Here is a 12,384-nt window from a genome sequence, read left to right as displayed (position 1 = left end):
CAGTTCTGGAGGCCAGAAGTCTGAAATCAAGGTGTCAACAGGACCACATTCCCTCCAAAGTTTCCAGGGGAGAATCCTTCCTTGCCTCTTCTCATTTCTGGTGGTTTCAGGCATTTCATAGCTTGTTACTGCATCCCTCCAATTTCTGCCTCCATCTTCACATGGCCGTCTCCTTTTCTTTCTTAAATCTCCCTTTGTCTTTCTCTTATAAGAACACTTGTCATTAGATTTAGGGCCCACTTGCCTAATACAGGATGATCTTATTCTCAAGATCCTTAATTTAATTACCTCTGCAAAGACCCTTTTTCCAAATAGGGTAACAATCATAGGTTCTGGGGATTAGAACATAGACATATCTTTTTTTTAGAGGGAGTCACCGTTCAACTCGCTACACCACCAGAGTGGCATTTTCCTCTACCTCCTGTCTATAGACTGAATGTTTGTATACCCCCAAATTCATATGTTGAAACCTCATTCCCAGTGTGATAATATTTGGAGGTAAGGTCTTTATGGGGTGACTAGTGCCTTATTAAAAACCCTAGAGAAACCTCTTACCCCTTCTGCCATCTGAGGACACAGCAAAAAGATGACTGACTGTGAACTAGAAAGTAGGTCGTCACCAGACACAAAATCTCTGGCAACTTGATGTTGGACTAACCAGCCTCCAGAACTGTGAGAAATAAACTTTCTGTTACATATAAACCACTCAGTCTGTGCTGTTCTATCACAGCATCCAGAATGGACTAAGACACTCCCCACTTTGAAAAATCCCAAGGGAGGACCTTAATAGACTGAGTTTTGTTCATGGATGTTTATGGACTAACCAATCACAAACCACTCCTAATAGTGCAGGTATAGGAGTATTGGCATTATGGTTGACATATTCCTCACCCTTCACTTGGCCCTTTCTTAAGTAAAAGGGATCAGATAGCACAAACACAGCCATTAGGACAATTGTAAACAGAATAGGCACTCAAACATATATTGATTTATAGAGAATGCATATTCCTCTTTGTTTTTCCAGTCGTGGTTTCATTCTGGCTTACTAGATTACTGAACATATTCCCAAGCTAGACAATATGCTTTTAAAAAAGCACAGAGTTTCAGACTCCTTTTTGAGTCCCAAGCCTTACTTGCAGTAACTTATTTCTCAGAAGCTGTTGCTTAATTTAGGAAACTGATTGCCTTATTGACACACATTGTAGTGCTTACAAACTGAATTTCTCCATAAGGTGGGCTTCCCGGGAGTTTACTTCCCTAAGTGGTGATCCATCAGTGTAATCCCCTTTGAAGAAGAATTTATTTACTGTAACATTTGTTCTCTGAAAATGCATTATCATTGATAGATAGCTGCTATTAGCTTGTTGGTAATACATTCTCTACCTTGTATTCTTACAGTATCTAGTACTTAGATTCAGAACTAGAACTTTGGAGTCACAAGGTGTCATGTACTGTTTTGAAATGAGTGTCCAGCTACGTAGCAGCCAACAAGGACAGATTGTTTAAGATAGCAATCTTTTCATTCTTCATTGTTAGGCAGTTTATTTAATATTTGCTGATTGTAAACTCTTTGTGCTAATATTATTTACACATTTTACAAGACGTTTGTAGAATGGTAAATGCATTCCTAAGTGTTCCATGTAAAGTTTCAGTTGGTAAGCATAAAAAATCCAGTTTTTCCTGTGTCTTGTTTAGTATTTTTCAGATGTGATTTTTAGATCCATTATTTCCTCCTCCTTACAGTCTTATTTCCTGGCCTCTTACGTATTTGATATGTTTGTACTATCATCTACATAGACCTCAGGAAATATTATGTGACTTTATTCCCTAGAATAACCATTCCTCTTTTGCCCTGTTGGTTACAGAAATACCTTGAATTTAAACTCGTGGAAAGTAACAAGTTTCTTGATCAGGAAAATGATCAATGAGAGAGACAAGTATTTGCTATGAATAAATTTCTTAGGCCTGAACCCAAAGATATGCACAAAAGCGAGGTCTTATAGAAAGAAAGGCTTTTAGAGAATGCTCAAAATTTTGTGATAGGCTTAAATTGTCAGTGCTTGGGACAATTGATGGCACCTAGGCATCAGGTTCTCTCTGTACTTGCATCAGTGATTTTTAAGCATGGTTACCCATTGCAACAACTGTGGGAAGCTTTTACAAGGATGTTAATGCCAGAATCATACCCCAGGGATAGTGACTTAATTGCTTTGGGATAGAGCTTGGACAGCTATTACACTTACTTTTTTTTTTTTTTTTCTTTTGGCTGTGTTGGGTCTTTGCTGTGCATGGGCTTTCTCTAGTTGCAGCGAGCGGGGGCTACTCTTCGTTGCGGTGCCCGGGCTTCTCATTGTGGTGGCTTCTCTTGTTGTGGAGCATGGGCTCTAGGCGCACGGGCTTCAGTAGTTGTTGCATGCAGGCTCAGATGTGGCTCGCGGGCTCTAGAGAGCAGGCTCAGTAGTTGTGGCACACGGGCTCAGTAGTTGTGGCTCACGGGCTCTAGAGCGCAGGCTCGGTAGTTGTGGTGCACGGGCTTTGTTGCTCCGTGACATGTGGGATCTTCCCGGACCAGGGCTCGAACCCGTGTCCCCTGCATTGGCAGGCAGATTCTTAACTACTGCGCTGCCAGGGAGGCCCTATATTTACTTTTTAAGTTCTCTAGGTGATTGCAGTGTTTGCTCAGGGTTGGAAACCACTGCTTTACATGAGTAGAGAATATCTATTAACAAAATCTCAAATAATTCCTAGATAAAACTATTTAAATCCACTGTTCAGGCTTCACATTTTTAGAGTTCATATTTGTTTTTCAAGGTAGTTTACCTTTTTAGCAGTTTAAACAGTATTTAACTGGCTGCAATAAGCAGCTTTGGCTAAACATTTGATTCATTTCAGGAATGTTTACACGTCTTGATTGTCATACCACACCCAGACCAATTAATTCAGAATCTCTAGGGGTGAGATTTAGGCTTAATTAAAAAAATGTTTTTTGAAACAGCTCCCTACATTCAAATGCAAAGCCGAGTTTGAGAACCACAAATCTAAATAAATATTTGTTGATTTGATTTTCTTTAAATGGTTTCAGCCAAGAACAGTCTAACTCAGTCTCTTTTACAGGATATTATTGACAGACTTATAATTTTGAATTCTGAAGCCAAGATTCGTTCTTTATTCAGCTATGAACAATCACACATCTTTGGTCTAAGGTAAGATGCTGAATTTCACTTGATGTTTTCTTATTGCAAAAACAGTTAAGGATATGTTCTATATCCTTTAAAAAAGTATTTAAAATAAGCTAATTTTTAAAGCATGTTTAAATGTAATTTGTCTTCCTGTAATATTACAAAGTAAATTATAGTCACTAGATTTTTACGTTTACATATAGTCACTCGGTTTTTAGGTTCTGTACTATCACAGTGTATTTCACTTTTGCTCGATTCATTAGAGGCATTCTGTGGACTATTCAGTTTACTCAGGAGTCAACTGGGGCTTCCCTGGATTGGTGTTGGATTGGACTCCTGCCATAATGTAGTCTTGAAAGAGGCCTGGAAATGGATGATTTATCTTGCCCAAATGTTGCTCCTCAATGTTAATCATACTCTTTAACCCAAGGTTTAAATCTTTTCTGGTTGAATTTATATTCCTTAACATTTAAAAGCAGCTGAATTAAAGAAAATTTTTACTTTCATAGGTTCATGATTTCCTTTCTACTAGCAAAGTAACTTTTAAAAGTATGAGGGGGAGGGTGTCAGTGAGAATGTTCTACCTAAGAAATAAAGCAATTACTTTTCTAAAATTAGATTTCTCTAATGGTAGTGTATATTATAAGTCTTAAGCCTTTTTTTTTTACATTCATTAATAGCTGAGTTTCATTTTTGGATTTATAGTTCAAAGAAGGTAGGAAAAAAAGCTGCAGCTATTATAGTTCTTTGTGGTGGTATGCTCTTTATCTCAAAACGTACTTTCACATTAAATTTTACCTTTCTGTGAATAGCATCAGATAATCATATAGCAAGCAGTGATGAGGAATTCTGGGGAAAACCTATCAGTAGAATCTCCTTTTGCATAGCAAGTATGTTTCTGAGTTTTCTAATTATAGAACATAGATTTTGGTCTCTTGTTATTAATATGTTGAGTAAATTTTTTTTTTCTGTATGTTTTCTTTCTTTTGTAGAGTAATATTTTCTTTTGGTGTTCTTCTGGCAAAATATTTAGCAGTAGGATTTTAAGTCATGTAAAAAGCAATCCAAGAAGTAAAATGCTCCTGGGAATAAAATATATTAATTTGCATAGTGTATGCTTTCTCATAATGTTTAAATGGAAACTAGAAAATTTGCCATCCCATTGTAGATACCTATAATAGCCGTGCAATATAGTGGTCAGCAACATGGACTCTGGAGTCAGTCTGCCTACTGTTTACTAGTTTTGTGAAGTGAGATCTCAGTTACCCATCTGTAAAATGGAGGATAACTATATACTTTTCCTCACAGAGTTACCATGAGACTTACATATGAAAAATTAGAAGGGCTTATAGCAGTGCTTGGCACATAGCAAGCACTATAAAAATGTTAGTAATAGATATAAAGTAGCAGTACTTCGTTTCTTTATATCTGTCTACTTGCTGTATACGGTTTTTGAGTTTTACTTAGGAAATAAATTGACTTCATTTTTTCAGAATCTCAGTAGTCTTCCACATCTGCCAAGAAATGTGCTGTTTACAATATCAGCATTCAGACAAAGAAAATGACAAAACCACTTTTTGAGGAAAAGTTTGTATTTTAATTTTATGTGTCTTTTAACAGATTTTTCTTTGACAAGAAATTTCATGGTATTTTGAAGTCCATTCTTATAATACTCAGTTGTATTTTTAAGTTATGTATCTCAAGTTAACTTTCATTTTTTAAATGAAACTTTCACTTTTCTATGAAAGTTTACTTTCATTTTTAAATGAAACTTTCATTTGTCTATGAAAGTTTACTTTCATTTGTCTACTGTTTCAGTCTAGCATTGGTCACTGAGGTCCAGTGGTGATAATTTAAATCATAGCTTAGTATTATATAAATCTCATGTTTCTATGTATTTCAGATTTTTGCCTGTATCATTTTCTTTCACTCCCACAATTTTTTGTTTTTAATTGTACCGTTCCCTCCCAGTAAGTCATCTCATTAATGTGTTTGATTTCTACATTTAGCATTGCTTTGTTCCATTCACTTTATTTTTTTTCCCCTTGCTTCAGAAATCTAGACTAGCATGATGGTAAGTTTGATACAATTTCTTTAGGTTTACTACAGCTCTTAGATGAGGCTAATTTGGGGCTTAAGGAAATGTGGATTTTCACATTCAACAGCATCACATTCTATTTAAGTTTCTGAATTTTTATTTGCCAAGATCTTCTTACAAATCTTATATTGTAAATGACTAATATACAAGAAGCTTGCTCCTTTGATTAGCCCTCCTATCCTCTTTGTTTCCACTTCCAACCTGTCCTTTTCTACTACTGGTATCAGTGTGCAGACATGCCTTCACATGTCCCATTTTACAATGAAATGAAACAAAACACACGCACGGAGAAACTCCTTGACATCACATCTCTCTGCAGTCACTGTCCTATTTCTCTGCCTCTTGCAGCAAAATGTATCTATACGAACTGTCCCTACTTGCTCACCTCTGCTTACTCCTCAGCCCCCTTAGATTTGACACTGACTTTACAGTTCTGTCAGAACTGCACATCCTACTCATCTCAAGGTCGCTTATAACTTTTATGCTGATGAATCTAGTGGATTCTTCTCTTGATTCGCATCTTACTGTAAGTAACATTTGACATAATGGGCCATTTCTATGTGAAAGTTCTTTTAGCTTCTGTGATACCACATACTCCTATGGCTGCAGTTTCTCCTCCTTTTCATTCTCTAAGCAACCTCTGAATGTTCGAATACTCAGGGCTTGGTCCTGGGTCCACTTTTTTTCTTTACACGCTGCCCCTAGTTCATCCACTTATTCCTTTGCCTTTAAGTATCATCTGTATGCCAACGGATGCCCCAATTTATATCCCCAATCTAAACTATCATTCTGAGCTACCAGACTCATAATATATGACTGCATCCTGATATCTCAATTCATACATTTCTCAGATATCACAAACTTGTCTAAAATTGAACTGTTGGGTCTTCTCCCACAAAAACAAAACAAATCTTTCATTTCCATCTTATTAAGTGGCCCAACTATCTATTTAGTTGTTCAATATTGAGTCATCTTAACTTTCTTTCTTTGTGTTTCAAACAATAATTTGTCTTTATTATAAAGAAATTAACCAATGCAGGAAATTAAATACAATAAATTAAATGAAATTCCTCCTAACTCTGAAAGTGATGATATTAACACTGAGGAAAATCATTCTAGATGTCTTATATTCATATACAGACAGAAGAATAGCTATATGGAAATATTTTATAAAAATGGAATCATAATATGGTTGCTATTTTAAATTCTAAATGAATTTTATAGAAAAGGAAAAGAAACCCTAGTGAAACAGAAGGAATTGCTGAATTTCAAATAGCTGTTTTTTCACTCCAGAGGTAATTATTTCCCCAGCATTTCCTAGAGCTTAAGAACAAAGATTATGTAAAACACTTCAAGTAGTTTGAGCATTATAATTCACTTTTAGACAGTATGCTCTGTGCTACATGTGGGAGATGTAATAATGTGTAAATGTGATGTGGTTCTCATTCTCTTTAACTTGGCTACCTAGTGAGGAATTGGATTTTAAGATAATGAAAAATGTGAGGTAATTAATGCAGAAGAGAACAGCATCTTTTTTTTTTTTTGCGGTACGCGGACCTCTCACTGTTGTGGCCTCTCCTGTTGCGGAGCACAGGCTCCGGACGCACAGGCTCAGTAGTTGTGGCTCACGGGCCTAGCCGCTCCGCGGCATGTAGGATCTTCCCGGACCGGGGCACGAACCTGTGTCCCCTGCATCGGCAGGTGGACTCTCAACCACTGTGCCACCAGGGAAGCCCGAGAATAGCATCTTTATAAAGCTCTCCATCTTCCCATTTTAAATAACTGGCAATTCCAGACTCTATTATGGGCCTGTCAAGGAGCTCCAGAATATCTCCACCTTTCCTGTGTATAATATTTTCCACCTTACTCAGCCTGAACTAATGCTCTGAGTAAGTTAGACTTATCTCCCTCAAGCACAGTGTTTATTATTGCCTCTATACCTGTTTGTCTTGAATATTGTCTTCACTTTTGCTGTCTTTGTACAAATTTGGATCATCCTTCAAGGAAAAGCTTGCTTCATGAATTACTTTCTCCATGACTTATTATTATAAGAACACTCTGATAATTTTCCTGAATGTCCTTTGCCTTTTTTGTCATTCACACATTCTTAATTTTATTTCTGTCTCTGACTAAAACTTAAACTTCCCAAGGGAGTATCATTTTCTTTTACTTTCATGTCTACCACATTGCCAAGTACTTTTTGGTTATTTGTTTAACATTCATTTGCTAAATCTGTTGATTAAAAACAGTTGCCTGGAAACTTTTTTAAAGAAAGCTGTACACTTATTATATGCTGCTGCAAATTATTTTCTTGAACACCTGTCTTTTAAGGGCACTAATTAAGGCACAATGAGGTTTTTGTCCTCGATAATTTGAGCTATAATTAACATGACCTATTAATTTCAGGTGTGTAACATAATGAGTTGATACTTGTATGTATTGTGAAACGGTCACCACAAAAGTCTAGTTAAGATCATCATCATACATAGTTACAGGAATCTCTTTTCTTGTGATGAGAACTTTTAAGATTTACTGTCTTAGCAGCTTTCAAATACGGAATACACTCTTCACCCATTTTGCGCCCCCCCCCCCCGCCCTTGGCAATCACCAGTTTGTTCTCTGTATCTGAGTTATTTGGTTTTTTTAAAATAACATGCTTATATACTATGTCTTGATTTTTGAAATTTAGATTTGATCTCTTTTTTGAATACTTTTAAATTTTTTATTTATTTATTTGGCTGCGTTGGGTCTTAGTTGCAACACTTGGGATCTTTGTTGCTGCGTGTGGGATCTTTGTCGCTGCGTGTGGGATCTTTGTCGCAGCATGCGGGCTCTTTAGTTGTGGCATGTGAACTCTTAGTTGTGACATGTGGGATCTTGTTCCCTGACCAGGGATCGAACCTGGGCCCCCTGCCTTGGGAATGTGGAGTCTTAGCCACTGGACCACCAGAGAAGTTCCTGATCTCCTGTCTTAAAGAATTTCGAGTCTTAGGACTTAGGTTTCCTCTGCTCTCCCTCTCTCCCTGCTCTGTAATTTCATCACAATCTTGATTAAATCACTAGTGGAAGTTTACATTATTGTGTCTATATAAATATTATTCATTTATGGACCAAGTAGTATACTATGACTATTTCCTTTTTCCTACTTTATTTTTTCTGAAGTTAACAATTGCATGGCTTTTTCCCATTTGCTTCATTTTCTGTGTATCTACTAATGTATTTCCAGACTGTCCTAAAAAAATATATATATATACTACGTCTGCTGCTGCATAACACTTGTATAGTGCTCATTATGTCCCAGGTACTGGTATTAGTTTCACATTTAAATCTCTTAATTTTAGAACCACCCTATCAAATAGGTACTCTAATTAGCTTCATTTTTTAAAATGACTCAGCTGAGCCACAGAAGTTAAGCCTTTTAAGATGACACACCTAGTAATTAATGAAGCTGGTATTTGGACCCAGATGGTCTGGTTCCAGAGAATATAATGCCTGACCCATACATTGCATTGTTTTACAACAGGCGTCCCCAACCCCTGGTACCGGTCTGTGGCCTGTTAGGAACCGGACCGCACAGCAGGAGATGAGCAGTGAGCGAGCCAAACTTCATCTGTATTTACAGCTGCTCCCCATCACTCGTATTACCGCCTGAGCTCCGCCTCCTGTCAGATCAGCGGCAGCATTAGATTCTTACGGGAGCTCAAACTGTACTGTGAACTGTGCATGTGAGGGATCTAGGTTGTCTGCTCCTTATGAGACTCTAATGCCTGAGGCGATATGAGGCGGTGATGCTAGTGCTGGGGAGCGGCTGCAAATACAGGTTTATCATTAGCAGAGAGGTTTGACTGCACAGAGACCATAATAAATCAATTGCTTGCAGACTCATATCAAAACCCTATCAGTGAGTGGCAAGTGAAAACAAGCTCTTGGCTCCCACTGATTCTGCATTATGGTGAGTTGTATAATTATTTCATTATATATTACAATGTAATAATAACAGAAATAAAGTGCACAGTAAGTGTAATGCGCTTGAATCATCCTGAAACCATTCCCCCCCACACCCCAGTCCATAGAAAAATTGTCTTCCACGAAACCAGTCCCTGGTGCCAAAAAGGTTGGGGACTGCTGTTTTGCAACATAAATGTCAAGGGCCTTATAACCATTCTGTCCGATTATATTTTATAGTCTCAAGGTTTTTACATTCTTGAAGGCAGGGACCATATCCTGTTCATATTTGTGAATAATAAACTAAAGGACATCAGGTAATATTTTATCTTTTTTTCTTATATCACATGTGTTTGTACTGGAGGATCTTTTAGCCTTGTATATCAGCCTTCCTGGGATTTCCCTTCACCGTCATCCTGGGAATTGCTTCTTCTCTCTTCTGATTTGGATTCTCTTTTACCTGGGATTTAATTTCCTATTTCTTGGCTTACTCCCATGTTTTGATGGAGATAACTTTTTCAGAAAGGATTGGGGGATGGAGATATTCACAATATAATGTCGGGAGCTACAAAACAAATGGGTAAGTTGTAACTGATTTAGTAGGTCAGCAAAGCTAAAAGTAAATTGGCAGGGAATGCCCAGAAGCAACTTTTTATCACAGTATTCTAGAAACACTAGGAATTAGAGACACCACTGAAAATGGAGATGAAAATAGAGGATTAGGTGTGAAAGTCTAAGATTTTCAATAATAGGATTAGTTCAAATTATAAGATTTAGATATGCCCTCACATTCTCTCAATTCCTACCCACTCAGCCTAGGTTACTGTTCTTCCCAACTTCGGCAGAACATTGGAGGTTTACCTTCTGGAAATCGTGAATCAGAGACAAGTGCAGCTAAGGGAAGCGGTATTGTGTTGAAAAAGATTAAATGTTATTATCTGTCAGTTCAAGAGATATATTATCATTCAATTTCCTCTCCTCCCCAAATTTGTTTTTCTTAGCATTAATAAGGCATTATTTTTCCATCTGCTTAGTTTTTCCCTATGTATCTACCAGTAATATATCTCAAGACTTTTCCTGCAAAAGCATAATAATAATAATGTCAAATATGACAGTGCTTACTGTGTGTCAGGTATTATTCTAAGCACTTGGAGGATTGGTTTAAGAAGATTGGTGGAAGAGGTATATAGATGATCCTCTGAGAATACACTCAGATTGAGGGAGTATTTTTGACTCATGTCAATGCTCTGATCTCTCCTTCTGCAAAGGAGGTAAAATAATCCCTTTTGTTTGGCTCCGCCTCTTTCCTCAGCTACCCTAGTGCTTACTCAGCTGGGCTTATGACCAAAGTAGACATGGTGGCAGGGGCTAGACATTGTTTATCAAATAAGGATCAAAAAACAGGAATATTTATTTAACAAAGAGAACATGGATTTGCTCCAAAATGTTAGGAGACCATGTGTGTATCTTGTATTGCCCCTTGCTAGAAGCTCCGTATAGTATCTAATCAGCCATTAAGTTTGAACATTGAATCTGCTGGATTAAAGGCTCAAGTGATAGAGTTTCTAGATTTGGAGCCTGCCTCAGATCTTATTCTAGCCTCTAGGTCACATAAAGTTGATAGTTAGGGGTTACTTGATATAAATCAGAGAAGCATACCCAAATATTGTAGGTGTTGCTTCTAAAACTCACAGAGGCTAAAATCATGCATTATGTCACTTCCTTGGTGGTAAATAGTATAAGATTTAATAATACATCATGTATATTACATGTGATATCTTGACATTCTAGGGCACTAGAACTCAGAAACTTCACTGAGATGCCAATGAAATGTCCCAGTTTTTTGGATCTCTCACTCTCTGGCACACCTATTTTTTTTTTTTTTTTTTTTTTTACTAAAACATGTAGAATGCCAGATACTTCCTTTTCACCTAGGTCCAGTTAACATATCATCGGTAGAGTAGTTTTTCATGATGACCTGAGGGATGATAGGACAGTCAAGGCTGCCCTGGACTAAATTTTGTTACAATGAAAGATGTGTTACTGTCCATGTTGGGTGAAAGCAGACTGCTCCTGGTATTCACATTGGCCAAATTAGCAGTATCTTCTCAGTTAGAGGCTTTGTTAATTTACTCTCCTAAGGAGACTTCATCCTGATTATGTCTTTTGTTACATATAATTAACAGATACACTAAGGCAGGAAACATGTGCAGACTGAGCAATGCAGTATAAAGTGTCTAATAAAGATAGGGACTTAGCCTTCAGTGCCTGAGGTGAGATGAGAAAGCTGTTATTAGATGTCATCAATAAACCTGACTCAAATAAGGCAGTAGATTTTTTTTTTTTTTTTTTTTTTTTTTTGGCGGTACGCGGGCCTCTCACTGTTGTGGCCTCTCCCGTTGCGGAGCACAGGCTCCGGATGCGCAGGCTCAGTGGCCATGGCTCACGGGCCCAGCCGCTCCGCAGCATGTGGGATCTTCCCGGAACGGGGCACGAACCCGCGTCCCCTGCATCGACAGGCGACTCTCAACCACTGCGCCACCAGGGAAGCCCAGGCAGTAGATCTGATTGAATATCAACAACAGGTATACAAATTCCTTTCATGGAGTTACTACAGGGGCCTGGATCCTTTCCCCACTTTAAATAGTCATGTCATGCCTCCAAAAGCTTTGCTGCAGGCAGACAAACTCTTATGTCTTCACCACCTTCAAACAGCAAACACCATATCCCTGAGTGCTAGACTGTTTGGGTTCCTGGGAACCATAAGGCTTATAATAGTGTCTGTAATATTTGCACATTGCTTAGGATTGTATGAAATAGAGAATGAACAGCTAAGGTCTGTGATTACTGTCTGTCTTTTGGTGTACAGAAACTTCTCTTATTTTGATGAAAGTAACCTATAACACCTAACAACCTGAGGGGGTTTGTGCCTGGGGTAGGTAGACTCCATCTAATTCTGTGTTTCTGAGGAGAGATACACATACATATTCACAAACACTTTGAAATTTCTTCTGTGAAACTTACCGTTGATATCTTTACATTAACTTTATTTTTAATACTTTATCTGTCCATAAAAAACTGAAAATATACCATTAAAGCACTTATTCCAGTAATGAATTTGGATTCATCTTGGATAATTGTTGATTTTCTTTGGAATACTTC

At 37.7% G+C, this 12,384-nt stretch overlaps 1 protein-coding gene across 8 annotated transcripts in view; it reads left to right on the top strand.

Moving 5' to 3' along the window:
* The window catches only part of TBC1D32 (TBC1 domain family member 32), a 186,349-nt gene that overhangs the window by 87,565 nt on the left and 86,400 nt on the right, over positions 1-12,384 (top strand). For all 8 annotated transcript variants that reach the window (XM_060283767.1, XM_060283766.1, XM_060283765.1 and 5 more), the window contains one exon: positions 3,115-3,203. In XM_060283767.1, the coding sequence (XP_060139750.1) occupies positions 3,115-3,203 (89 nt within the window). The remainder of the gene's footprint in view (positions 1-3,114; positions 3,204-12,384) is intronic.

This window comes from Globicephala melas, chromosome 14 (genome assembly GCF_963455315.2).
Source record: "Globicephala melas chromosome 14, mGloMel1.2, whole genome shotgun sequence".
NCBI classification, from domain to species: domain Eukaryota; kingdom Metazoa; phylum Chordata; class Mammalia; order Artiodactyla; family Delphinidae; genus Globicephala; species Globicephala melas.
The sequence above is the reverse complement of the archived record's forward strand: the minus strand, read 5'-3'. Positions and strand labels throughout refer to the sequence as shown.